General features: G+C 49.6%; 1 protein-coding gene and 1 non-coding gene across 2 annotated transcripts; both read left to right on the top strand.

Moving 5' to 3' along the window:
• The first annotated feature begins 391 nt into the window (after positions 1–391).
• Positions 392–13,061, top strand: LOC123764595 (collagen alpha-2(IV) chain-like). Its single transcript, XM_069314715.1, has 3 exons — positions 392–515; positions 570–4,376; positions 12,781–13,061. The coding sequence occupies exons 1-3, from the start codon at positions 392–394 to the stop codon at positions 13,059–13,061; spliced, it is 4,212 nt and encodes a 1,403-aa protein (XP_069170816.1).
• TRNAL-CAG (transfer RNA leucine (anticodon CAG)) lies at positions 12,194–12,277 on the top strand. Its single transcript has one exon. It is a non-coding gene; the product is annotated as a tRNA-Leu (tRNA).
• Positions 13,062–26,606: the final 13,545 nt, after the last annotated feature.

Consider the following 26,606-nt stretch of genomic DNA (forward strand, 5'->3'; position numbering starts at 1 on the left):
CGAGGTCGAAGGCCTTTGTCAGATCTACGAAGGTTACGAAGAGTGGTTGCTTCTGTTCCCTGCATTTCTCCTGCAGTTGTTTGAGGGAAAAGACCATGTCGATGGTGGATCTGTCAGCTCTGAATCCGCATTGTGATTCTGCAGAGACCCTTTCTGCAAGTACTTGGAGCCTCTACAATGTGAGCAAACAGTTTTCCGACAATGCTGAGGAGGGAGATGCCAGGGTAATTGTTGCAGTCACCTCTGTTACCTTTATTCTTGTACAGCGTGACGATGTTGGCGATGTTGTTGTTGGCTTGGCACACTTAGTGTGCCAGGTGTGCCAAGTGTGCCAGGTGTGCCAAGTGTACCAAAAGTCCCAAGTGTGCCAAGTGTGCTAGGTGAGCCAAGTATGCCAAGTGTGCCAGAAGTGCCAAGTATGCCAGGTGCGCCAAGTGTGCCAGATGTGCCAAGTGTGCCACGTGCGCCAAGTGTGCCAGAAGTGCCAAGTGTGCCAAGTAGCACAAGTGGGTCAGGTGTGCCAAGTGTGCCAGATGAACCAAGTATGCCATAAGTGCCAAGTGTGCCAGGTGTGCCAAGTGTGCCAGAAGTGCCAAGTGTGCCAGAAGTGCCAAGTGTGCCAGAAGTGCCAAGTGTGCCAGGTGTGCCAAGTGTACCATGTGTGCCAGAAGTGCCAATGGTGCCAAGTGTGCCAGAAGTGCCAAGTGTGCCAGAAGCGCCAAGTGTGCCAGAAGTGCCAGGTGTGCCAAGTGTGCCAGAAGTGCCAAGTGTACCAGGTGTGCCAAGTGTACCATGTGTGCCAGGTGTGCCGAGTGTGCCAGGTATGCCAAGTGTACCATGTGTGCCAGGTGTGCCAGGTGTGCCAAGTGTGCCAGAAGTGCCAAGTGTGCCAGAAGTGCCGAGTGTGCCAAGTGTGCCAGGTGTGCCAAGTGTGCCAGAAGCGCCAAGTGTGCCAGAAGTGCCAAGTGTACCAGGTGTGCCAAGTGTGCCAGAAGTGCCAAGTGTACCAGGTGTGCCGAGTGTGCCAGGCGTGCCAAGTGTACCATGTGTGCCAGGTGTGCCAAGTGTGCTAGAAGTGCCAAGTGTGCCAGAAGTGCCAAGTGTACCAAGTGTGCCAGGTGTGCCAGGAGTGCCAAGTGTGCCAGGTGTAACAAGTGTGCCAGGTGTGCCAAGTGTACCAAGTGTGCCAGGTGTGCCAAGTGTGCCAGGTGTGCCAGGTGTGCCAGGTGTACCAGGTGTACCAAGTGTGCCAGGTGTGCCAAGTGTACCAAGTGTGCCAAGTGTGCCAGGTGTGCCAAGTGTGCCAGGTGTGCCAGGTGTGCCAAGTGTGCCAGGTGTGCCAAGTGTGCCAGGTGTGCCAAGTGTGCCAGAAGTGCCAAGTGTGCCAGAAGTGCCAAATGTGCCAAAAGTGCCAAGTGTGCCAGAAGTGCCAAGTGTGCCAGGTGCGCCAAGTGTGCCAGGTGCGCCAAGTGTGCCAGGTGTGCCACGTGTGCCAGAAGTGACAAGTGTGCCAGGTGTGCAAAGTGTGCCAGGTGTGCCAAGTGTGCCAGAAGTGCCAAGTGTGCCAGAAGTGCCAAGTGTGCCAGGTGTGCCAAGTGTGCCAGGTGTGCCAAGTGTGCCAGAAGTGCCAAGTGTGCCAAAAGTGCCAAGTGTGCCAGAAGTGCTAAGTGTGCCAGGTGCGCCAAGTGTGCCAGGTGCGCCAAGTGTGCCAGGTGTGCCAAGTGTGCCAGAAGTGACAAGTGTGCCAGGTGTGCCAAGTGTGCCAGAAGTGCCAAAAGTGTCAAGTGTGCCAGGTGTGCCAAGTGTGCCAAGTGTGCCAGAAGTGCCAAGTGTTCCAGGTGTGCCAAGTGTGCCAGAAGTGCCAAGTGTGCCAGGTGTGCAAGGTGTACCAAGTGTGCCAGGTGTGCCAAGTGTGCAAGGTTTGCCAAGTGTGCCAGGTGTGCCAAATGTGCCAGGTGTGCCAAGTGTGCCAGGTGTACCAAGTGTGCCAGGTTTACCAAGTGTGCCAGGTGTGCAAGGTGTGCCAAGTGTGCCAAGTGTGCCAGGTGTGCCAAATGTGCCAGGTGTGCCAGGTGTGCCAAGTGTACCAGAAGTGCCAAGTGTGCTAGGTGTGCCAGGTGTGCCAAGTGTGCCAGAAGCGCCAAGTGTGCCAGAAGCGCCAAGTGTGCCAGAAGTGCCAAATGTGCCAGAAGTGCCAAATGTGTCAGAAGTGCCAAGTGTACCAAGTGTGCCGAGTGTGCCAGGTGTGCCGAGTGTGCCAGGTGTGCCAGGTGTGCCAAGTGTGCCAGAAGTGCCAAGTGTGACAGAAGTGCCAAGTGTGACAGAAGTGCCAAGTGTGCCAGGTGTGCCAAGTGTGCCAGGTGTGCCAAGTGTGCCAGAAGTGCCAAGTGTGCCAGAAGTGCCAAGTGTGCCAGAAGTGCCAAGTGTGGCAGTTGTGCCAAGTGTGCCAGAAGTGCCAAGTGTGACAGAAGTGCCAAGTGTGACAGAAGTGCCAAGTGTGCCAGGTGTGCTAAGTGTGCCAGAAGTGCCAAGTGTGGCAGTTGTGCCAAGTGTGCCAGAAGTGCCAAGTGTGCCAGAAGTGCCAAGTGTGCCAGAAGTGCCAAGTGTGCCAAGTTTGCCAGAAGTGCCCAGTGTGCCAGAAGTGCCAAGTGTACCAAGTGTACCATGTGTGCCAGGTGTGCCGCGTGTGCCAGGTGTGCCAAGTGTACCATGTGTGCCAGGTGTGCCAAGTGTGCCAGAAGTGCCAAGTGTGCCAGAAGTGCCAAGTGTGCCAGAAGTGCCGAGTGTGCCAGGTGTGCCAAGTGTGCCAGGTGTGCCAAGTGTGCCAGAAGTGCCAAGTGTGTCAGGTGTGCCAAGTGTGCCAGAAGTGCCAAGTGTGCCAGAAGCGCCAAGTGTACCAGAAGTGCCAAGTGTGCCAGAAGTGCCAAGTGTGCCAGAAGTGCCAAGTGTACCAGGTGTGCCAGGTGTGCCGAGTGTGCCAGGCGTGCCAAGTGTACCATGTGTGCCAGGTGTGCTAGAAGTGCCAAGTGTGCCAGAAGTGCCTAGTGTGCCAGGTGTGCCAAGTGTACCAAGTGTGCCAGGAGTGCCAAGTGTGCCAGGTGTAACAAGTGTGCCAGGTGTACCAAGTGTGCCAGGTGTGCCAAGTGTGCCAAGTGTGCCAGGTGTGCCAAGTGTGCCAAGTGTGCCAGGTGTACCAAGTGTGCCAAGTGTGCCAGGTGTGCCAAGTGTACCAAGTGTGCCAGGTGTGCCAAGTGTGCTAGGTGTGCCAGGTGTACCAGGTGTACCAAGTGTGCCAGGTGAGCCAAGTGTACCAGGTGTGCAAAGTGTGCCAGGTGTGCCAGAAGTGCCAAGTGTGCCAGAAGTGCCAAGTGTGCCAGGTGCGCCAAGTGTGCCAGGTGTGCCAAGTGTGCCAGAAGTGCCAAGTGTGACAGAAGTGCCAAGTGTGCCAGGTGTGCCAAGTGTACCAAGTGTGCCAGGTGTGCCAAGTGTGCCAGAAGTGCCAAGTGTGCCAGAAGTGCCAGAAGTGCCAAGTGTGCCAGAAGTGCCAAGTGTGCCAGAAGTGCCAAGTGTGCCAGAAGTGCCAAGTGTGCCAGAAGTGCCAAGTGTGCCAGAAGTGACAAGTGTGCCAGGTGTGCCAAGTGTGACAGGTGTGCCAAGTGTGCCAGAAGTGCCAAGTGTGCCAAGTGTGCCAGGTGTGCCAAGTGTGCCAAGTTTGCCAGAAGTGCCAAGTGTGCCAAGTGTACCAAGTGTGCCAGGTGTGCCAAGTGTGCCAGAAGTGCCAAGTGTGCCAGAAGTGCCAAGTGTGCCAAGTGTGCCAGATGTGCCAAGTGTGCCAGGTGTGCCAAGTGTGCCAGGTGTACCAAGTGTGCCAGATGTGCCAAGTGTGCCAGGTGTGCCAAGTGTGCCAGGTGTGCAAGGTGTGCAAGGTGTGCCAAGTGTGCCAGGTGTGCCAAATGGGCCAGGTATGCCAGGTGTGCTAGGTGTGCCAAATGTGCCAGGTGTGCTAGGTGTGCCAGGTGTGCCAGGTGTACCAAGTGTGCTAAGTGTACCAGGTGTGCCAAATGTGCCAGGTGTGCCAAGTGTGCCAAGTGTGGTAGGTGTGCCAAGTGTGCCAGATGTGCCAGGTGTGCCAGGTGTATCAAGTATGCCAAATGTGCCAGGTGTGCCAAATGTGCCAGGTGTGCTAGGTGTGCCAGGTGTGCCAGGTGTGCGAAGTGTGCCAGGTGTGCCAAATGTGCCAGGTGTGCTAGGTGTGCAAGGTGTGCCAGGTGTGCCAGGTGTACCAAGTGTGCCAGGTGTGTCAGGTGTGCCAAGTGTGCCAGGTGTGCCAGGTGTGGCAAGTGTGCCAGGTGTACCAAGTGTGCCAGGTGTGCCAGGTGTGCTAAGTGTGCCAGGGAATTCTTGGCACTGTGGGAGAAGGGTCGTTGGTCGCCTTTGTGTACCATGATAGTTACTGTGGTGTACCAGTATAGTTACTGTGGTGTACCATGATAGTTACTGGGGTGTACCATGATAGTTACTGTGGTGTACCAGGATAGTTACTGTGTTGTACCATGATAGTTACTGTGGTGTACCATGATAGTTACTGTGGTGTACCATGATAGTTACTGTGGTGTACTATGATAGTTACTGTGGTGTACTATGATAGTTACTGTGGTGTACCATGATAGTTACTGTGGTGTACCATGATAGTTACTGTGGTGTACCATGATAGTTACTGTGGTGTACCATGATAGTTACTGTGGAGTACCGGTATGAATCTTTGGTTCATCACTGAGAAGTGATGCTGTAACACTGATGAGTACTTACTACTCTAATACTATTAGTACTATTCTACTACTCACATGTACTACCACTACTACTAGTCTACTATTAGTACAACTCTTCAAGCACCTCCAAACTAATGAGTTACTAGTGAGTACTGTGAGTACTGTGAGTACTCACATCATCAAGGGACAGGAGTACCGCCTTAAGGACGCCCCGAGACTGACAGTGTGGACACCATAAAGAGATAAGTCATATCTTATCGTCCGTCTTCACTGCCCACTGTCCATAAAGATTAGTTCGTATTGATTTCATATATATGAAAATGCTTCATATTTGTATTAAATTCTGGTTCATTAAGGTTATTACGCGTCGTTAGTGACTTAGGGTTGTAGTGATCACTACATCCTTCAGTGGTCATAACACACGTTAACTACAGTAATATTATCAATCGTAGAGTAACAGGGACATGTCACTAACTTCTCGGGTCTGGGGTTCAATCCCTGTAGCAGGGCAGAAGCGTTTGGGTAACGACCATCAACACCCTCCCTGAGAGTCAACCATCAACACCCACCCTGAGAGTCACCCATCAACACCCTCCCTGAGAGTCAACCATCAACACCCACCCTGAGAGTCAACCATCAACACCCACCCTGAGAGTCAACCATCAACACCCTCCCTGAGAGTCAACCATCAACACCCACCCTGAGAGTCAACCATCTACACCCACCCTGAGAGTCAACCATCAACACCCACCCTGAGAGTCAACCATCAACACCCTCCCTGAGAGTCAACCATCAACACCCTCCCTGAGAGTCAACCATCAACACCCTCCCTGAGAGTCAACCATCAACACCCTCCCTGAGAGTCAACCATCAACACCCACCCTGAGAGTCAGCCATCAACACCCACCCTGAGAGTCAACCATCAACACCCACCCTGAGAGTCAGCCATCAACACCCACCCTGAGAGTCAGCCATCAACACCCACCCTGAGAGTCAACCATCAACACCCTCCCTGAGAGTCAGCCATCAACACCCACCCTGAGAGTCAACCATCAACACCCTCCCTGAGAGTCACCCATCAACACACCCTCCCTGAGAGTCAACCATCAACACCCACCCTGAGAGTCAACCATCAACACCCACCCTGAGAGTCAGCCATCAACACCCTCCCTGAGAGTCACCCATCAACACACCCTCCCTGAGAGTCACCCATCAACACACCCTCTCCGAGAGTCAACCATCAACACCCACCCTGAGAGTCAGCCATCAACACCCTCCCTGAGAGTCAGCCATCAACACCCTCCCTGAGAGTCACCCATCAACACACCCTCTCCGAGAGTCAACCATCAACACCCACCCTGAGAGTCAACCATCAACACACCCACCCTGAGAGTCAGCCATCAACACCCACCCTGAGAGTCAGCCATCAACACCCACCCTGAGAGTCAGCCATCAACACACCCTCCCTGAGAGTCAACCATCAACACCCACCCTGAGAGTCACCCATCAACACCCTCCCTGAGAGTCAGCCATCAACACCCTCCCTGAGAGTCACCCATCAACACACCCTCCCTGAGAGTCAACCATCAACACCCACCCTGAGAGTCAACCATCAACACCCACCCTGAGAGTCACCCATCAACACCCACCCTGAGTCACCCATCAACACCCTCCCTGAGAGTCACCCATCAACACACCCTCCCTGAGAGTCAACCATCAACACCCTCCCTGAGAGTCAACCATCAACACCCACCCTGAGAGTCACCCATCAACACCCTCCCTGAGAGTCAACCATCAACACACCCTCCCTGAGAGTCAACCATCAACACCCTCCCTGAGAGTCAACCATCAACACCCACCCTGAGAGTCAACCATGAACACCCACCCTGAGAGTCAACCATCAACACCCACTCTGAGAGTCAACCATCAACACCCACCCTGAGAGTCAACCATCAACACCCTCCCTGAGAGTCAACCATCAACACCCTCCCTGAGAGTCAACCAACAACACCCTCCCTGAGAGTCAACCATCAACACCCACCCTGAGAGTCAACCATCAACACCCTCCCTGAGAGTCAACCATCAACACCCTCCCTGAGAGTCAACCATCAACACCCTCCCTGAGAGTCAACCAACACACCCTCCCTGAGAGTCAACCATCAACACCCGCCCTGAGAGTCAACCATCAACACCCTCCCTGAGAGTCAACCATCAACACCCTCCCTGAGAGTCAACCATCAACACCCTCCCTGAGAGTCAACCATCAACACTCACCCTGAGAGTCAACCATCAACACCCTCCCTGAGAGTCAGCCATCAACACCCACCCTGAGAGTCAGCCATCAACACCCACCCTGAGAGTCAACCATCAACACCCACCCTGAGAGTCAGCCATCAACACCCACCCTGAGAGTCAGCCATCAACACCCACCCTGAGAGTCAACCATCAACACCCTCCCTGAGAGTCAGCCATCAACACCCACCCTGAGAGTCAACCATCAACACCCTCCCTGAGAGTCACCCATCAACACACCCTCCCTGAGAGTCAACCATCAACACCCACCCTGAGAGTCAACCATCAACACCCACCCTGAGAGTCAGCCATCAACACCCTCCCTGAGAGTCACCCATCAACACACCCTCCCTGAGAGTCACCCATCAACACACCCTCTCCGAGAGTCAACCATCAACACCCTCCCCGAGAGTCAGCCATCAACACCCTCCCTGAGAGTCACCCATCAACACACCCTCTCCGAGAGTCAACCATCAACACCCACCCTGAGAGTCAACCATCAACACACCCACCCTGAGAGTCAGCCATCAACACCCACCCTGAGAGTCAGCCATCAACACCCACCCTGAGAGTCAGCCATCAACACACCCTCCCTGAGAGTCAACCATCAACACCCACCCTGAGAGTCACCCATCAACACCCTCCCTGAGAGTCAGCCATCAACACCCTCCCTGAGAGTCACCCATCAACACCCTCCCTGAGAGTCAACCATCAACACCCACCCTGAGAGTCAGCCATCAACACCCTCCCTGAGAGTCAACCATCAACACCCACCCTGAGAGTCAACCATCAACACCTACCCTGAGAGTCAACCAGGCAGTAACAGTAACCCAGTAACGGCGACACTAACTCAACTGAATTTTGGAAGGTGTTAAAACTTTTATTTTTCTTTATTATATAAAACAGTGTATGTATTCAATTAAAATAAAAGTTCGTGTAACAACAGAACTGTACACAATCTTCACATAAAACAGACAACCAAAACAATTAATAATACAATACAAGTACAAAAACGGGCACCAAGTGAACTGTTCACATACACGTGCACAAATGTTTCCACAAATTCACACAAAAATAGCAAAGATAAGGTACAATCGGAGGATAATACTAATCACCAAAATGGGGAAAAAAATATCCAATAAACACACTAATACACAATAAGGATAACCCTACATCAACTTACATTCAGCATTAACCAAATTTAAACATAAACAAATAAATCTGAACACGTTCATTTGAAATTGGCACTCACATGTCCGGAATGAACATCATTCCAAAGAAAGACAACTTTACACAACACGATACATTCACAAATCTTCCGAATCAAGCAAGAAAGGGCCTTGCAACAGGGCACGTTCACACATAATGCCACAGACACACGGGGGGGGGGGGGGGGCAGGGCACATTCACACATAATGCCACAGACACACGGGGGGGGGGGGGGTTCAATAAAGCACAGACAAAGGAAAAAGAATACACATTACACCGTAAGACACCGCCCAACAGAACACCAAGGAAGGGCATATGTCTAACGCACAGACTAAACATAACAGCAAGTGGCAAGAACACAACTTACAGCCAGAACATTCACAACATACTAACAACGCAACAATGGATAATGTCGGAAATATCCGACACCCTAAATACCAACCCTTGTCACAATAAGGTAAAATACGTTGTGTTTATACACTAATTTTACTAACCATACTAATAATCTAATAATTGAGAGTTTAGAAGTTCTTGAACATGCAAAGGGATGACTGGGTCAGCCGCCACATGTTCGCGGTGACTATTCTTTTGCCTAAAACTTTTTTTTTTTTTTTTTTTTTTTTTTTTTAGATATATACAAGAGTTGTTACATTCTTGTACAGCCACTAGTACGCGTAGCGTTTCGGGCAGGTCCCTGGAATACGATCCCCGCCGCGAAGAATCGTTTTTTCATCCAAGTACACATTTTACTGTTGCGTTAAACAGAGGCTACAGTTAAGGAATTGCGCCCAGTAAATCCTCCCCGGCCAGGATACGAACCCATGACATAGCGCTCGCGGAACGCCAGGCGAGTGTCTTACCACTACACCACGGAGACTGTCAAACTTAATAAAAACTCCGTCTGCAATCTACTTTCATTTGCGATTGCCATCTTAGATTGAGTTTAATTAATAACTAGATCGAATTCTTTGATTTCCTCTTTATAGTAGAATTTAAAACCGCCGTGAATGTTTCATGGAGGAAAAGGAACGATCATACTGGGAGTTCTATCTTAATATAACACTTCCTAAATTACTTAATTCTTCGCAGTAAGCCATCAGAAACAGTATAAAACTGTTTATAACAATTGAGGATAATTAAATCACTCATAAATTAGCATCTGCCTCTTCTCATTTGTAAAGTTTCACCGAAAAGAGGTGCCGTGACTATCAGGTGTGAGGGAGGAGGCTGGACGCCACGGGAGAGAGAGAGCACATGGTGCTGGTGATGGACGGATGTACCACTGTTCTCTCGCCTTTGGCACCATATTTGTGCTTTTAAGAGGAGGGTGTCTCTCAGTGGTGCAAGTTGAGCAGTAGAGACGTCTCTTGCAACGAGTTATCACGCATCGGACTGCCGCACTCTCCAAACATGAGAGAACGTCTCCCGGATGAATGCTTTGTTTCTTTTATTACGAGCTCAGTAAGATTAGAACTTCAACTGGGTTACGAGGCATACCCTACAAACAAACCCAGTAAGCTTCTTTCAATTCCATGGGTATTACCTCGAATGTAATTACAATGTGTATATAGTAATCTGTAACAACTAGTAGTAGATCTTGGTAGACCTTGGCAGATCTACTGTGACGACAAGAAAGGGTACCACACCTGTTCCAACACGCTGGAGTACTGGGCGCAGTGACCACGAGGTCCACATTGCATGCTTGATCCATTGTTGTCTACTTCTGTGTCCAAACTAGCCTAGGAGGAATTCTTCTTACCAGCTAAAATTAAAGTTCTCACAATCAACCTATAGTAGCGCAGCCTACTATAGGTTGCAGCTAATTCATTTAAATAATTTTATTTCAAATTCCAAGTTGTTTTAGCATTATTAAACCAGCTCCCAAATTTTTGTGTATATAGGGAAATCTCTAGCAAGAATTAAAACTAAAACATACAGTCCACTTTTCTACAGTTCACTTAATCATAGTAAATCTAAATTGAAAAATACAACTGCTGGAAAATTCGCTACAGACAAGAAGCACATACATACACCAACTAAGTCGCTGTCATAACCCGCGTAACCAACATCACAGAACAATGACAGAAGCCGGTGCATGCTAAACCCTACATCAAGTGAGCAGAAGCGACATAAGCTGCCGTGAACCACCGATCGAGGAACCTCTGAACGCCCGCTGCAACCACCACATCGTGTAGCACAGCCTACCCTTCAGGAACCCCAGACGCTGAGCCACGTCGTAACCATCCAACCCACAACAAAAATGTAAGTGTTACTAATTTTAAAATTCCCACTTGAAAACGACAAGAAGAAAATCTGCAGAAAATCCACCCACAAATCAGGACCACAGAGGGTAGCAATTTTACCCTGCAGCCAGTCCACCAAACAAAAAACCTACCAACAAAAGTAAAACACATGGAGTTGTTTAGGGGTGAGAAACGGCCCCGTCAGAGTGCCCATCACCGTCCCCCAATCAAACAACAGGCACATCCCCTCCACCTGTGAGCCACACGACCCAAAAGACCCAGATACATCTCCCGACAATCAAAAACAAAACCCAGGATACCTACAAAGCGACCAAAGAATGAGAACTGCACAAGAGTAAACCGGCGGCATAATGAAAGCCACGTCCCGACGACACGGAACCCCTCATAAGATAACTCACCCAAATAGAACAGAAATACAGCACCAAGGAGTTAGGATTTACCATTCCTCCAACGCGAGCCCCCTACGAAAGGACACCCAAAAAATAGCTAACGAATTCACATTCACATTCGCCAGACCTATCCCACCTTCCTTCTAACCCAGACACAAGGAAGATCGGCGAACTGGATGGTAACGGCCACACCACACATACTGGAAAAACCACTTTCTCCAATTCCAGCATGCGGGCCCTGGTCAATGGGAAACAATGAGTCAAGTACCATAATTGCAAGGTTCTTAGGTAGAACCTTACAATTCACAATAACCGCCTGCTGAAAAAGCGTCAAAACCCTTCTTTGACAGCATTCCTAACACTTCCGCCACTGAGCGAGAAACCACCACCCAGTATACAGTAATCTTTATACAGTAAAGATTCCTCATACGAACAAAAGCAAGTGATACCCAGCATGTGAACAGCCGCACTAGGGAAAACCAAGACTCCTGAGAAGCCCAACTCCCAAACCCCATAATACAAAATTTCCTATGATTGACAGACAGTCCAAAACAAAACAAAAGGCTAACTCAAAACTGTGCACCACGTCCTGCACACCAACAACCGAACCCACTGTAGCTACAAAAAAAAGTCGTGCCATCAGTATACCCACACATTCACAGGTCAATCGTGTTGGGCAACCTTGGGGAAACGTTAGAACCACTTGCCCACACAGCCGGAACAATGGTTCGTGAATAATAAAATACTAAAGCATTGACAGGGGGCATCCCTGCCGAACCGAACGCCCAATGGCAAATGAAGTACTAAACAACCCATTCACACACAGCCGACTACAACACCTCCTATACAACATTTGTACCCCGGGCCAAAAACCGGGAGACAACCCCAACCCTCTCCAGAACCCGTAACTCAAAGTCAATGGTCACACGGTCGAAGAGCTTCGACCAGTCCAAATTGATCAAAACTGCCGGGAACTCAGACCCCGACATATAAACAATCAGATCCCGTACCAGGTTGTTGCAATGGACCAACGACCTTCCAAGCACCATGGATGTGGCTTTCATGCCTGGTTTTTTTCTGAAGGGTCCCTAGGGACGTGAGGGTCTACAGAATGGGGGACCTATGCCCCCTTGTCGTCCGGCAGGACTCAATTGGCCTAGAGTTTTCCGGGAATGCTTCCTACTAGGCAGTGGAAGTAGTGTTACTCGACATGTTGCATGTTCCTGTGGAAGCTGTGTGTGGTGTGCAGCTACTTGCTGGGAGGTAAGGTGTCAGGATGGCCAAGCGGTCCAAGGTGCTGCGTTCAGGTCACAGTCCGGTCTTCCGGGTGTGGGTTCGAATCCCACTCCTGACAACTTAATTTTCGATCAACCAGGCTCTGATTCGTATGTCAGGCTGCGAGCAGCCACGTCCAACAGCCTGGTTGACCAGTCCAGCAACCAGGAGGCCTGGTCGACGACCAGGCCACAGGGACGCTAATCCCTGGAAGCACCTCAAGGTAAGTATGCGGCGATTGTCAAGTTCGCCTCCTCAGCGATTTACTGTGATCTCGTTGCGCGCTATGATGAGCATTCTTTCACTCTGGTGATGGAGGGTCAGTGACTTTCTAAGATTGCTGTGGTACAACAACTTATGTGGCGGTGCATGGGACGCCCTTCGAGTTTCCTGAGGACCTTCTACGTCGGTATTTTGCTCGTTTTGGGCGGGTCCTTCATGTGAGGATGAACGCTGTCCCCACTGGGAGGTGGAAGGGTGGGGGGGTCCCATGTGGGACACGCACTCTCGCTATGCACCTCTGGGATCCTATACCATCCTCCATCATGCTGTTGCAGTTCACTATTCGTGTGTTTCACGCAGGCCAGCCCAGGACATGTTTCAGGTGCGGCCTACCAGGCCACCAGGCTGCAGGGTGTGAAGAGTGCTGGGTCACCCCTGTTTACCTCTTCCGGGAGGAGGATTTTCCCCCGTTGTCAGCCCCGGACCTGTCTCCAAGTGCTGGGATGTGTGTTGCTTCCCTGCCGGCTGATGCTCCAGCGTTGGATCCTACGGCTCGCCTGGGTGTGGATGTGGGTGGTAGTGTGGATGTTGACATGGGGGCTGGGGGCGGCCCCACCCCCGCCGCTGGCTTCCCCGCCTGAGCTGTCCCTGATGCCCCAGCCCGCCACATCTCGACCACCTGTGCCTGTTCCGCCCCTGGATACGGTATCTCCTGTCACTCTGGATGTCCACGAGGGGGCTGTCTCCTGTGGTGTGTGGTATAGTGTCCCCAGTTGTTGAAGCTGCGGTTCTCAGGGGCCGTGTTTTGAAGGCTCGCCTGTCGGAGAGTTCTGTTATGATGCTGGATGATGGGGGTGATAGCTCGGACGACCGGCAGCCTGTCTCCAAGCACTTGAGGCGGGTTCTGAGTGTGTCTCCCCTTCGTGGTGTGCCTTGGGTGGGGGCGGGAGAGTATAGTGCTTCGGCGTCTCCTGCCATGGTTGGCGGTGCTGTGGGGGGGCTCTGTGCTACCTTCTGTGTCGTCCCCTGCGCCTCCTGCTGTTGGCTTCCTAAAGTGGGAGGTTGCCCCTGATGATTGGGACCTTTTAGTGGTGCTGAGTAAGGATGTGCGTTAGGGGGTCAACGACCCCGACCCCCTGGTCGACGACCGAGCCGCGGGGACACTAAGCCCCGGAAGCACCTCAAGGTAACCTCAAGAGGGTCTCTGCTCCTGTGCCTGGTTGGGGACCCAGGTGCATCTGCGTCCTCTGCAGGTCCCCCCAGTGCGAAGCGCTGTGAGAAGCCCAGTGAGAAGCCTCGTGTGAAAACCAGTGCGATACCCAGTGCAGATCCCAGTGCAAAATCCCCTTGTGCCCTTGTATCCGTGAGTCGCAGTTGTTGGAACTCATTTGGGATGACCGGGTGCGTCCGATCCCGTGGTGCTCTTCTAATATTTGGGTGCCACGGGTAAAGGGGTTTATTTATGGGGTGCCAGATTTGATGCCTCGGCCTTGTGCGTTTCCTGGTCGACAGGTGCCTGATGACGTCATGCTGATTTGGGAGGCTTACTGCTTGTTCTCTCCGGAGCAGGAGTTCCCGGATAAATATGCATAGTACTTGTGCTTGACTTGTGTACTCCGTATTTTTTTAATTTGTTGCCTTGTCTGCTAAATGTTCGTTTTATATCCATGGTTTTGGCTCTACTCATTTGGGCATTGTGTTTTGTTTGTACTGTACTGTTTGGTTTCCTATGCATGTTTTATGTTATGATTCCTGTGTTGTTTCTAGTACTGTTGGAAGTGTGTGTGTGCTTTCTGGTGTCTGTGTTTGTGTGTGTGTTTTGTGTTTCTTTGCCGGTTCCTGCATGTTCCGGTGTTTTTTTTCATGTGTATTTGGGGTGTGATTGAAGCATTGTTTCCCGGTTCCTGTGTGTTCCGGTGTTTGTTCTTGTTTGTATGTGTGGGTGTCATTTCATTTTGTTCTTCCCGGTTCTTGTGTGTTCCGGTCATGTATTACTGTCTGTACTGGCTTTTTGCTCTTTACATGTGGCCCTTCTGGCTGGATTTATCCCTCATGCTGTATAGTGTTCTTTTACCGTGTTTCTTTGCCGCGGGCTAGTTCCGTGTATATATGTAATTTGTGTATATCTTTGTATTTCCTGTGTTATTTCAGTGTTTCCAATTTTGTGCTTGTTTGTATTTCAGTTTAGTGTTTCCTTTCTCTGTTGTCCTCATGTTCTTGCCTTTATGCTTTCCACGGTTCTTGAGGTTATCTTGAGTTATCACGGATCACTGCTTGTACTGTTTTTGTCAGTGTTTTTATTGTATTTATTGTGCTTTCTCAACAAAAAGAAAGAAAAAAAACCTCCCCAGCACCCCACAAAACTGTTCTGAGAAATTACGGAACTCACCAACGACTGGAGCCGATTCGCCAACAACTGAGGTAATCTTGTAATCCTGTTTGAGGAAAGTAATTGGACGCCGATTGGCAAAGAATCTCAAGTCGCCAGGCTTAGAAAAGAGCCTAACAATAACAAGAGACTAACTCAGCCAACCGCATGTGTTAGAAACAAAACTGAACCACCTCCAGCAAATCAGACCCAATAATATCCCAACAGGATACATAAAACTCCGGCGGCAGCCCATCATACCCCGGCACTTTATTGGTCCTCAAGGACCGAATGTCACGACCCTTGAGACTAAATAATGTTCTTCTCCCCACAGTGTAAAGAACAAATAAAAATCTGCCATGCCAATAGGTGTCTAGGGGTATAATTAATCACTGTAAAAAAGGGAGAACAATATATTTTGCTAAGGGTGACAACTTAACAACAATTAAATAAATAGTAGCCAGAAATATTTATCAGCATGTGATACTATAGAATGCAAGTAATTAGTTGAGACCTGAGCACTATCACCAGAATATGGAGTAAGCCATAAATACACTAAAATCGTCTATCCAGAAAAATTAATATTTATATGGGCTTAAAATAACAAAAACCAAGAACTTAGCTTAAACACATCTTCACTCGACCGCAGCTGCCACTCTACTGCCCAGGACGTGGTCCGCAGGCCCAACGTCGACTAACCGTCTACCCAAACACCAATTAACGTTCGCATGAACATTGTGAACATTCTATTTACAAAGGTCAGCCCTAAACTCCAACATTATTAACTAAGAGTTGTAATTACCGGTCTCACATTCCTTGAAATATTACGGCTACCACATATGGGAATAAATAAATATAAAACTATAGGCAATTGATTTGCCAACAATCGCCCTGGCCATTCCCAAATATTGTCAAACGCCCACACGGCTAATTTCACGTGACATCCACCACCAAAGTAAGTAAGTAATTATCAAAAGAAGGCACCAAACCAGGAAGGCTATGTATCCACCACCAAGTAAGTAATTATCAAAAGAAGGCACCAAACCGGGAAGGCTATGTAGCACCATCAAATACGCAAAATAATCAGAGGGCGCTAAATATCACCAAGGATGCCAATACGAGAACAAAAACGCATAAGGCGAACGATATCAAAAGTATCCGAGTCACCAAGAATTCTATCGAGGGACAGGTGACCGCGAGGGGCGGCCGGAAAGCAAGACACACGCTCGTCCTGGAAGTCAGGACATTCAAGAAGGACATGCACGACCGTAAGAGGGACAATGCAACTAGGACAATAAGGAGCACGGCGGCGCTCCATCAAGTGACCATGGGTTAAGCGAGTATGGCCAATACGCAACCTCGCCAGAGCTGTTTCCCACCGCCGGTTACGGTGGAAGGAGGACGGCCACGAGGAAACAACATTTAAGAGTATGTAGCTTGTTACCAGTAACAGACAACCAAGAAGCCTGCCAACGGGTAAGGACTGAGGAATGGATAACCGGGTAAAAGTCGGAATACGGAATGCCTTTACGAGAGATGGGACAAGAGCGGACAGCTTCCTTAGCGGCAGCATCCGCACGCTCATTGAAAGACACACCAATATGGCTGGGAACCCAACAAAACTCAACCGACTTAAATTTACTGTGAACGAGAAACAGCCAATGCTGGATCTCGACAACTACTGGATGAACCGGATTAAAGGACCCGAGAGCCACGAGGGCATTACGAGAGTCAGCAACAACCACAAAGGAAGACTGACAACGAGAAAGCAGGAGACGAAGAGCATAGAGAATAGCATAAAGTTCCGCTGTAAAGATGCTAGTCTCCGGAGGCAAGCGACACATATAAGTGCGATCAGGAAAAACAACAGAGTAGCCAACACCGTCCGCTGACTTAGACCCATCGGTGAAGACAGAAACGGAGCGGGAGTGAGAAGAAAAGTGCTCGAGGAAAAGGCGTTTTAGAACCGTAGGAGGGGTAAAAGCTTTAGGGACACGGGTCAAGGAAGTACAAAACCGCGGAAGAGGGACCCTCCACGGGGGCAAAGAAGGAACAACACGAGGAGAAACATCAGAAATACGAACGGAGAGAGAATCCTGTAGGCGAGATAACCGGACAGAAAGAGGGAGGTGGTGAAGAGGAACAGGAACCGCAGGAGGGGTAAAAGTTAAAGCACGACAGAGGCGAGAGGAAGGATGTTGCAAGGACCGCGCAAGATAGCGAAGACAGTAGCGATCACGGCGGTCCTGGAGAGACAGGAAGCCAGTGTCAACATACAAGCTAAGGATGGGAGTCGAACGAAAGGCACCAGAACTGAGACGCAACCCAGTATGGTGCAAAGCATCAAGACGGCGAAGAGTAGAAGGAGAAGCAGACGAGTAAGCAGGGCAACCATAATCGAGCTTAGACAGGACGAGAGAGGAATGTAAAGCAAGGAGAGTGCGCCTATCTGCCCCCCAAGAAGTATGGGACAAGACCCGAAGGAGGGTAAGGGCCTTAGAGCACTCAACACGGAGGTAAGAGATATGGGGAGACCAAGACAAACGAGTGTCAAGGAATAACCCCAAAATCTTCGCGGAATCTTTGTATTCAAGGGGATGACCATAAAGTGACAAAGAGGGACGAAGAACAACCCGTTTCCGCGTAAAAGTCATGGCACAAGTTTTAGAAGTAGAGAACTTGAAGCCATGACCTGTGGCCCAAGACGACACGGCATCAATCGCAAGTTGAAGCCGGCGTTGAAGGAGAGGCGAATCATCACCCTGACAACAAAGGGTAAGATCATCGACATAGAGAGCGGAGAAGACACCAGAAGGAAGAGAGGAAAGAAGACCATTGAGGGCAACCAGAAAAAGAGTAGTGCTCAGAACACTACCCTGGGGCACACCTTCGTATTGCTGAAAAGAGGGAGAGAGAGCGGTACCAAGGCGCACCCGAAAGGAACGACGAGAGAGGAAGCTGCGGAGAAAGAGAGGGAGATGACCACGAAGGCCAAAAGAATGAAGTTGAGATAGGATATGATAACGCCAAGTGGTGTCGTAAGCCTTTTCTAGGTCAAAAAAGACGGCAACAACGGAGGTCTTCGCAGCAAAAGCAGTACGAATATAGACCTCCAAGTTCACCAGGACATCTATCGTGCTGCGGCACTTGCGGAAACCAAATTGAGAAGGGGAGAGGAGGTGATGGTGTTCCAGGAACCACATCAGACGAACGTTAACCATACGTTCAAAGAGTTTGCAGACACAACTTGTGAGAGCAATAGGGCGAAAGTCCTTAGGGGAAGTACCCAGAGACCCCGGTTTGCGAACAGGGAGGACAACGGCTTCGAGCCAGTCCTCAGGGACTGACGACGACTCCCAGATCCGATTATACAGACTCAGTAAATACTGAGACGTGCTCGGAGGGAGATGGCGAAGCATCTCATAATGAATACCATCGGAGCCCGCCGCCGTAGAACCGCAGAGGGCCAAGGCAGAACGAAGTTCAGAGAGAGAGAAGGGATCATTATAGGGAAGCTGAAGATGAGTGCAGAAATCTAAAGGACGAGACTCAAGGACAGGTTTACGAAGAAGGAAAGATTGGGGGAGATGAAGACCAGAGCTAACAGAAGAAAAGTGGGAACCCAGTTCGGAAGCGACCTGCAACGGGTCCGCCACAAGAGTATCATGGAGGTGAAGGACCGGTGAAACATCGGGAACGAACTTACCCGCTATCTTGCGGATACGCTTCCAGATCTGGGCCAGAGGGGTCTCGGACGTAATTGTTGAGACATAAGATGCCCAACATTCACGTTTAGCCGTACGGATGGTCCTACGGGCCACCGCACTCGCTTTCCGAAAGAAAAGAAAAGAATTGGTCGTCTGCCTACGGCGGTGCCTCTTCCAGGCTGCACGCTTACAGCGGACAGCCCGAGCACAGTCCGCATTCCACCAGGGAACGCACTTCCGTGGACCCCGAGAGGAAGAGCGAGGAATAGAGCGGAGGGCAGCGTTGAAGACAGTGTCATGAAAAAGGAGGAGAGCGCGAGAGAGAGGCAGAAGGGAGAGGTCAGAGAGAGCAGCACTGAGGGTAAATAGGGTCCAGTCTGCCTTAGCAAACTGCCACCTAGGGAAAGAGAGGGAAGGGCGAAAAGAGAAAAAGGAAACAAGGATGGGGAAATGATCACTTCCATGGAGGTCATCAAGAACCTGCCACGTGAAATCTAAGTAAAGAGAAGAAGAGCAGAGAGAAAGATCAAGACAAGAAAGGGTGAGAGTCCGAGAGTCCAAATGAGTGGGCTCACCAGAATTCAGAAGAGACAGGGAAGAAGAGAGGAGAAACGGCTCAAGGAGGCGACCCCGGGTATTCGTCAGAACGTCACCCCAAAGAGAATGACGACAATTGAAGTCACCCAGCAGGAGCACAGGCTCCGGCAAGGAGTCTAGGTGGTGTTACAAATCAGGAAGAGAGAGCGGGACACTCGGGGGGAGATAAATGGAACAAACTGTGTACCATTTCCCCACAAAGATACGAGCAGCAGAACAATGGAGAGGCGAAGGAAAAAGTAAAGGAACAAAGGGAACATCAGCCCGAATCAAGAGAGCAGAAGAATTAGAAGCCCCAGCAATGGCTGGGGGGGGGGGAGAGAAAGGAATAGCCACGAAAACGACCAGGACTAGCACCAAGCATTGGCTCCTGGAGACAGACACAAAGGGGCGAAAACCGCGAAATCAGAAGTTGGAGTTCGAGGAAATTGGCGTAGTAACCTCGAACGTTCCATTGAAGAATGGACAACGACGAGAAGAGAAAGGACAAAAACAGAGAACAAGGAAGAAACAAAGGCGAAAGAGCAACAGAGCACGTTAAAGAATATCAGGGTCGGGATCAGGGTCAGCAAAGTCAGGGTTAGGGGGCATGGGTAAACTGAGCAAAGACGGAGGGAAGGAAACGGGAGAACAGATCAGAGGTGGGCGGGCAGGGTCCGGAGGAGGAGGAGGAAGAGGAGGAGACGACGGAGAGGAGCAGTCAAGGACAGCAGCAGGAAGAGGGGGAGTAGAAAGAGGGGAGCGCACCCCAGCAAGAGCAGCAACCGAAAGGGAAGCAGGGGCCAAAGAAACCTCCATAGCAGGAACAGGGGGCGCAAGTACTGAAACGGGAGGGGAAGCAGCAACAGAGCCAGGAGGAGGAGCCGAGGAAGAAAGCGAAGCCTTCTTACCCGCCGGGGAAGAGGAAGGAGAGGAGCCAGGCTTACGCTTCTGACTTAGAGACCGGTGTCCCAGCAACTACGTACCGGGCAACGGATTCCAGTGTCTCAACAGGAGAAGCCGAACGAGAGCACACACGACGGCCGTTAGGAGGGTGATGGACATCCGCCCGCACCGACAGGCGGTGGAGAGAGCCGATAGATGGAGGAAGAGGATGGGAAGGAGGATCGGAGGGGGACGAGGAAGAAGACACAGAAGACACGACAGACCGGGTAGAAGGAAGGGGAACCCCAGACAGAGGACCAGGAGGAGGATCCTTCGGGAGAGAACCCAAAGGAACAGAGGTGGGAGCAGTGGGCGCATCAGGGTCCAAGGCCCGGAAACGGTTGCGAGTCTGAGGAAGGCGGGAAGGACGAGGAGAGGAAGAGCGCAACACGCGAGCATAAGAGATATTAGCATAAGGCGGGAGCCGGCGAACCTGGCGCCTCGCCTCAGGAAAAGATAAACGCTCCCGGTGCTTCAGGTTGAGGACGGCTGCCTCAAGCTTGTAATGGACACACGCACGGGAGAAGGTAGGATGGGCCTCACCGCAGTTGAGGCAACGAGCCTGGGGAGAAGTGCACTCCGACTTAGAGTGACCTTCGCCACCACACAAAGGACAGAGAGAGACAGTCCCGGAGCAGCGGAGGGCACCATGCCCAAACCTCCAGCACTTGTTGCAGAGCCGAGGAGAAGGAATGTACTCCTGGACAGAGCACCTGGCACCAGCAAGAATGACAGAGGGTGGAAGGGTCCTACCATCAAAGGTAATCTTCACAACCCGGAGGGGTTGACGGCGACTACCACGAGGGGGACGAGTAAACGTGTCCACCTGGAGAATAGAATGGCCCTGGGCAGCGAGGATATGTCGAATATCGTCGTGGCAGTCGCGCAGGTCCCGAACACCGGTCGCAACATGGGGCGGGAGCAGAATAGTGCCAACACTGGCATTCAACTGAGCGTTCTTCGAGACCCGAACGGGGGTCTCGCCAAGGCAGGATAAGGCAGCCAAGCGGGAAGCAGCATCCTGAGAAGGAGCAGCAACGACACGTGTACCGAGACGAGTGGGGTTGAAAGTAATGGAGGCATCCACGGAATCAATGAGATGTCGATGGAGGGAGAAATCGTCAGGAGGCGCAGAATCAAGAGGGAGGAGATCAAAATATTTGGCCCACGAAGCGGGACCAAACAAGGCTTGACAGGTAGCAGAACAGGAAGGAATCGAGCGAGGGCGGCCGTGACGAGGACGGCGGTGAGAACCCTCAGAGAGAGAGGGGTTAAAAGGCGCAGTAGTTACAACTAGAGAAGGAGCCGCGCCAGGGGACGAGGTAGTCACCACTGGGGGCTTGGGGCTCGACCCAACCACAGAGGAGGGAGGGGAGCCAGGGGAAGGAGTCAGAGAGGCCAAAGGAGGAGCAAGGTCGGGGCCCAATGCAGCGGAGGCTACAGAGCCCGGTCTTCCAATACGGACCGACTCGGGGGCTTGGTCGCCCACCCCACGAGCCTGAGAAGTTAAGCCAGAAGCAGCCGAAACAGGGGTTATCATCTTGACGAAAAGAAGAATTCATTCACGAATGTGCCCCCATACCCACCATGGAGCCACAATTAGAGGCAGGACACCCAACAAGAAGCAATCGCCGATCTTGTCGGGGCCTCCTAGGGGTGCGTCGTGAGTATACGCCCCACAAACGCCACCTTAAGAAACCGACAGTCCGTCGAGATCGGGTTCAGTGACGAAGTGGGGATTGACAATAAAAGGTTCCCCTCGCTCTCTACGTCGGGTACTGCAGTTCTACGGGTGCATGAGTATGCCTCCTCAAGCACCCGGGCGTCAAAATAGAAGAAGTCCAAGGGAAGAACCAGAACGAGCAAAAGGTCGGCAGGAAACGGCAAGCAGATAGGAGAAGAGGGGGGAGAAAAACGAAACGGAAGGAAAAGGAAAAGGTGCCCAGCAGAATTGGAGAGGACAGCAGCAGGAGCACAAGGCTAGAAAAGGACAGAGGACTGTCCCAAGGAGCATCACACTCCGGCAGCCGCCCACGAATCCCCCACACGGCGACAACGAGCTGAGCGGGGAGGGGGTTTGTTGGACATAGACGTACCCATACGAGGCTTCAAGACCAATACCAAATCTCCTGGCTCAAAAACTCTGAGTTTGGCCTTGATTCTCTGGTCATGCTTCTGCTTCATTACTTCTTGTTGTTCACCTAGATGTCGTAAGGCCAACTCCCTCGTTCTGGACAGCTTGCTCTTGACATCCGTCAGATAACGTTCACTCTGCCTGGCTGTAACATCTAACAATTTCTCATATAACATCTTTAAAGGTCCTCTCACCTGATGTCCGAAAACAAGCTCGAATGGAAAACAGCCTAGTGCACTGTGCAGTCCGTCTCTGGCAGCAAATAAAACAAATGGCAGATTATCATCCCAATGCCTTTGTGAATCTTCCCCAGTTGCCTTCAACATTTGCTTGAGAGTTTGGTGGAACCGCTCGATTCCCCCCTGACTCTTGAGGATGGTAAGGACTGGAAAAAGTGTTTTATACCAAAAGTATTACAGAAGTGGGTAAAAGTGGTGGAACAAAAATTACTCCCATTATCAGTTTGAATTGTACGGGGCATACCAAATAGTGAGAAAAATCGTTCCAAATGTCTTATAATGGTAGAAGCTCTAATGTTCCGTAAAGCATATGCCTCAGGGAACCTGGTGGTCATACATAAAATTGTGAATATATACATATTTCCGGATTTGGTACGGGGTAAAGGTCCGACACAATCTAGTACCACATGAGTAAAAGGCTCCTCTGGCACTACAATAGGGTATAATGGTGCTCGTGGCACAGTCTGATTAGGCTTACCAATAGTTTGACACACAACACAATTGTGGCAATATCTGACAACATCCTTTTTAAGTTTTGGCCAATAAAAAAGTTCACAGATCTTATGATACATACTGGTAATGCCTTGATGGCCTCCCATCAGGTCATCATGAGCAGCTTGCAATACCTGCTCCCTATACTCTGTTGGCACAACGAGCTGGGTTCTAAACTCCCAATCATCTGATGCGGGAGTTCCTGATGGTCTCCATCTTCTCATCAGACAACGATCTTGAAAATAACAACCCGTACTCTCCTCCAAAGTATCAATGGAGTCGGCCGCTTCTGCATAACACTCAGCTAAACTGGGATCAGTACTCTGTAACTTACGCAAGGTCTGGAACTCTGCAACTGGAGCGAGCGGGCAAGGAATTGGTACCTGGGCCACATCTTCCAGACCATCTGGGTCAGAATAAATTAGGGCTTTGGCACCGGTCTCACTCTCGTCATCCATGTCAGCTAGAAATGTATCTTCAAGGTCTACCTCCACCTCTCTGTCTGAAGGGGTCCTGGCCTCGAGAACATCCACCTTGGTAGTAACAGGACTTGCCACATTCTGCTTACCCATGGATCTGGTCACAACACAGGCTGGATAAATGACACCATCATCCGCATCTGGTTGAGCCAGTACTGCACTAGGTTTAGTATACATAACAGGACAATCGGTCCCACTAAATTGACACTTGTCAAAATCATTACCTACAATAATATCAATCCCAGGAATGGGCAACTGCTCACCGACTGCTACAGTGCACCAACCTGGGGTAATAGAAGAATTCAGGTTAACCTTAATTAATGGTACACGCTGGATATGCCCTCCAAGTCCCTGCAATAACACTACCTCTCCAGTGTCTGTGCTAACATCAGTAAGAACACTGCGAGAAATTAAAGACTGGGAAGCACCAGTACCCCTTAACAACTGGACTGGTTTCCAGGTTCCACTAGTACATAATAGGATTCCCGAATGTAGGTATGGATCAAAATTAGTCATCCACTTGGGCATGACTGGAGCAACATTGGCATTAATGGTTTGCAAACCCCTACTCATAATTAGACCAGTTGGTCTCAACTCAGGGTGCAAAACATAACATGAATTTACCACATGACCTCTTCTCCTGCAATGCGTGCAATATCTGCTAGTGGTCGGAACAGCCGAACCCACTGCAGGCTTAGGCACTACATTACTTGAGGTTGACAACCCTGGCTTTACAGGAGAAGGGTTAAGGGGAGTAGGTGAATTAGCTGGTCGAGTTTTGAAAACATTATGGTTAGGAGCATAATTAGTTTTAGCCTTAAAATGACTCATTGGGGCTCTAAAAGGCCCTTTAGTGAGTAGTTCATGCTCATCAACTAGCTTGGCTAATTTGACAAGATCAGTGGTTTGTTTATTTTCAGCCATAAATAAAGCTAATTTCTCTGGTAGACATCCCACTACTTCCTCAGTTACTATGAGGTCTCTTAAAGTCTCAAACTCAGTAATATTAAGTGCTTTAATCCATCTGTCAAAGTGATTTAATTTTACTCTTACAAAATCAGAAATAGTCTGGTCATGGGCTCTTTTTAAACTTCTGAACTTTATTCTATGTGCCTCTGGGATCTGCTGGTAAGCATTCAAAATACTTTGCTGAACAAATTGAAAATCTAAAGAAGTCTTAGCAGGCAAAGATGCAAATACCTCTTGGGCTTTACCCTTAAATTGACCTTGTAATATGCTAACCCATTGATCGACAGGCCAGTTCATGCCGACTGCTAGTTTCTTAAAATGCAAGAAAAACATGTCTGGATCTTCTTCATTAAACTTAAGTAATTCTACATGTTTACTGTACTTAAAAGAACTATTTGTACTCCCTGGATTATTACTAGTGTTACCCAAACCTGCCGCAATCCTCTGCTGTTCTAACCTGTTATTATTTTCAGCCATACTCTGCTGAATTTCTAATTGTCTAGTCTGCTGCTCTGTTTAGTTTGTTGCTCTGCTAGTCTTAACTGAGCCTCCAACTCAAGGTGTTTTGTCTGCTTTTCTGCTTCAAGCCTAGCCATTTCTAATTGAGTCTCCATCTCCAACTTTAAGATTGCCACCTTGTCATTTGACTTTTCTTCTAACTCTCCCAAACACTCTTCTTCAAGTCTCTCCTCCTCCACCAAGTGTGTGACAATCGTCCTTAACACTTGAGCTTTCAACATCTTACTGGGAATAGCTAGGCTCAATCTATCAGCCAGCAATAATAACCCAGACTTCGTTAAGTCTTTAATTTTACCGAAATTGGGCTGATCCACCAGCGCAGCAACCTGATCTTTCATGGTTGGTTCAATAATCACAGCTTACACTTAACAACACAAACTATACTTGGCCCCTGGCACAAGCTGAACACTTACCTCAATCGTGAAGTGTTTAGAACTTTTCACAGCAGCTTAGTTTGAACAGTCCATTTCACAGGCTGGTTTAGGTTTCACTAGATAATCACAGAGTACCTAGGAATAAGTAGTACTGTTAATTGAACAACTATTTCAGGGAGTTAAAGTATAATCTATCACTATCCCGGACAGGCCCCCCCCCCCATGTGTCACGACCCTCGAGACTAAATAATGTTCTTCTCCCCACAGTGTAAAGAACAAATAAAAATCTGCCATGCCAATAGGTGTCTAGGGGTATAATTAATCACTGTAAAAAAGGGAGAACAATATATTTTGCTAAGGGTGACAACTTAACAACAATTAAATAAATAGTAGCCAGAAATATTTATCAGCATGTGATACTATAGAATGCAAGTAATTAGTTGAGACCTGAGCACTTTCACCAGAATATGGAGTAAGTCATAAATACACTAAAATCGTCTATCCAGATAAATTAATATTTATATGGGCTTAAAATAACAAAAACCAAGAACTTAGCTTAAACACATCTTCACTCGACCGCAGCTGCCACTCTACTGCCCAGGACGTGGTCCGCAGGCCCAACGTCGACTAACCGTCTACCCAAACACCAATTAACGTTCGCATGAACATTGTGAACATTCTATTTACAAAGGTCAGCCCTAAACTCCAACATTATTAACTAAGAGTTGTAATTACCGGTCTCACATTCCTTGAAATATTACGGCTACCACATATGGGAATAAATAAATATAAAACTATAGGCAATTGATTTGCCAACAATCGCCCTGGCCATTCCCAAATATTGTCAAACGCCCACACGGCTAATTTCACGTGACATCCACCACCAAAACAAACCTTACACACACTACCCAGCTATCTATGTTATATATATATAATGAATATATATCTATATACACAAAAATTATACAACTGACAGCAATATTTACGTAGAGAATACAATAACATAATACGAGGTTCGGGAGAATTGGCAGAATCGTAATAAGATTCGTGACACCGAACCACATACCAAACCTCTGTACGACCAGCCTCACCCTCCAGAACCGGACAGTCCAACGACGAAAACCCAGGAGAGCAAAACCCAAGAAAAAATCCTCCAATTCCCCTCCACCCTCCTATAAAGATCTTCAAGCTCCCGCCGAACATAATAAAACACAGCATCCGTATTCGAAAAAACTTGAACTATCAGGCATATGGAGAGAAGTCAACAACACAGACTCACGATCATCCCTCTCCTTCTGAAGCAAGAACTGCGAAAGACATTCCCCAAACAACCACTTCCCAAACCCAGCCCGAACCTGCACCCCCACAGCCATCTCCTCCCTCC

The sequence above is a fragment of the Procambarus clarkii genome, chromosome 79, assembly GCF_040958095.1.
Source record: "Procambarus clarkii isolate CNS0578487 chromosome 79, FALCON_Pclarkii_2.0, whole genome shotgun sequence".
NCBI lineage: Eukaryota > Metazoa > Arthropoda > Malacostraca > Decapoda > Cambaridae > Procambarus > Procambarus clarkii.

Excerpts from the sequence above, each read along its gene's own strand:
- LOC123764595 (XM_069314715.1), top strand. The coding sequence starts at position 392 with ATGCCAAGTGTGCCAGAAGTGCCAAGTATGCCAGGTGCGCCAAGTGTG. Across the intron at positions 516-569 it reads AAGTAGCACAAGTGGGTCAG|GTGTGCCAAGTGTGCCAGAA; the intron begins GTGTGCCAAGTG and ends CAAGTGTGCCAG. Across the intron at positions 4,377-12,780 it reads AAGTGTGCCAGGTGTGCCAG|GCCAGCCCAGGACATGTTTC; the intron begins GTGTGCTAAGTG and ends TGTTTCACGCAG.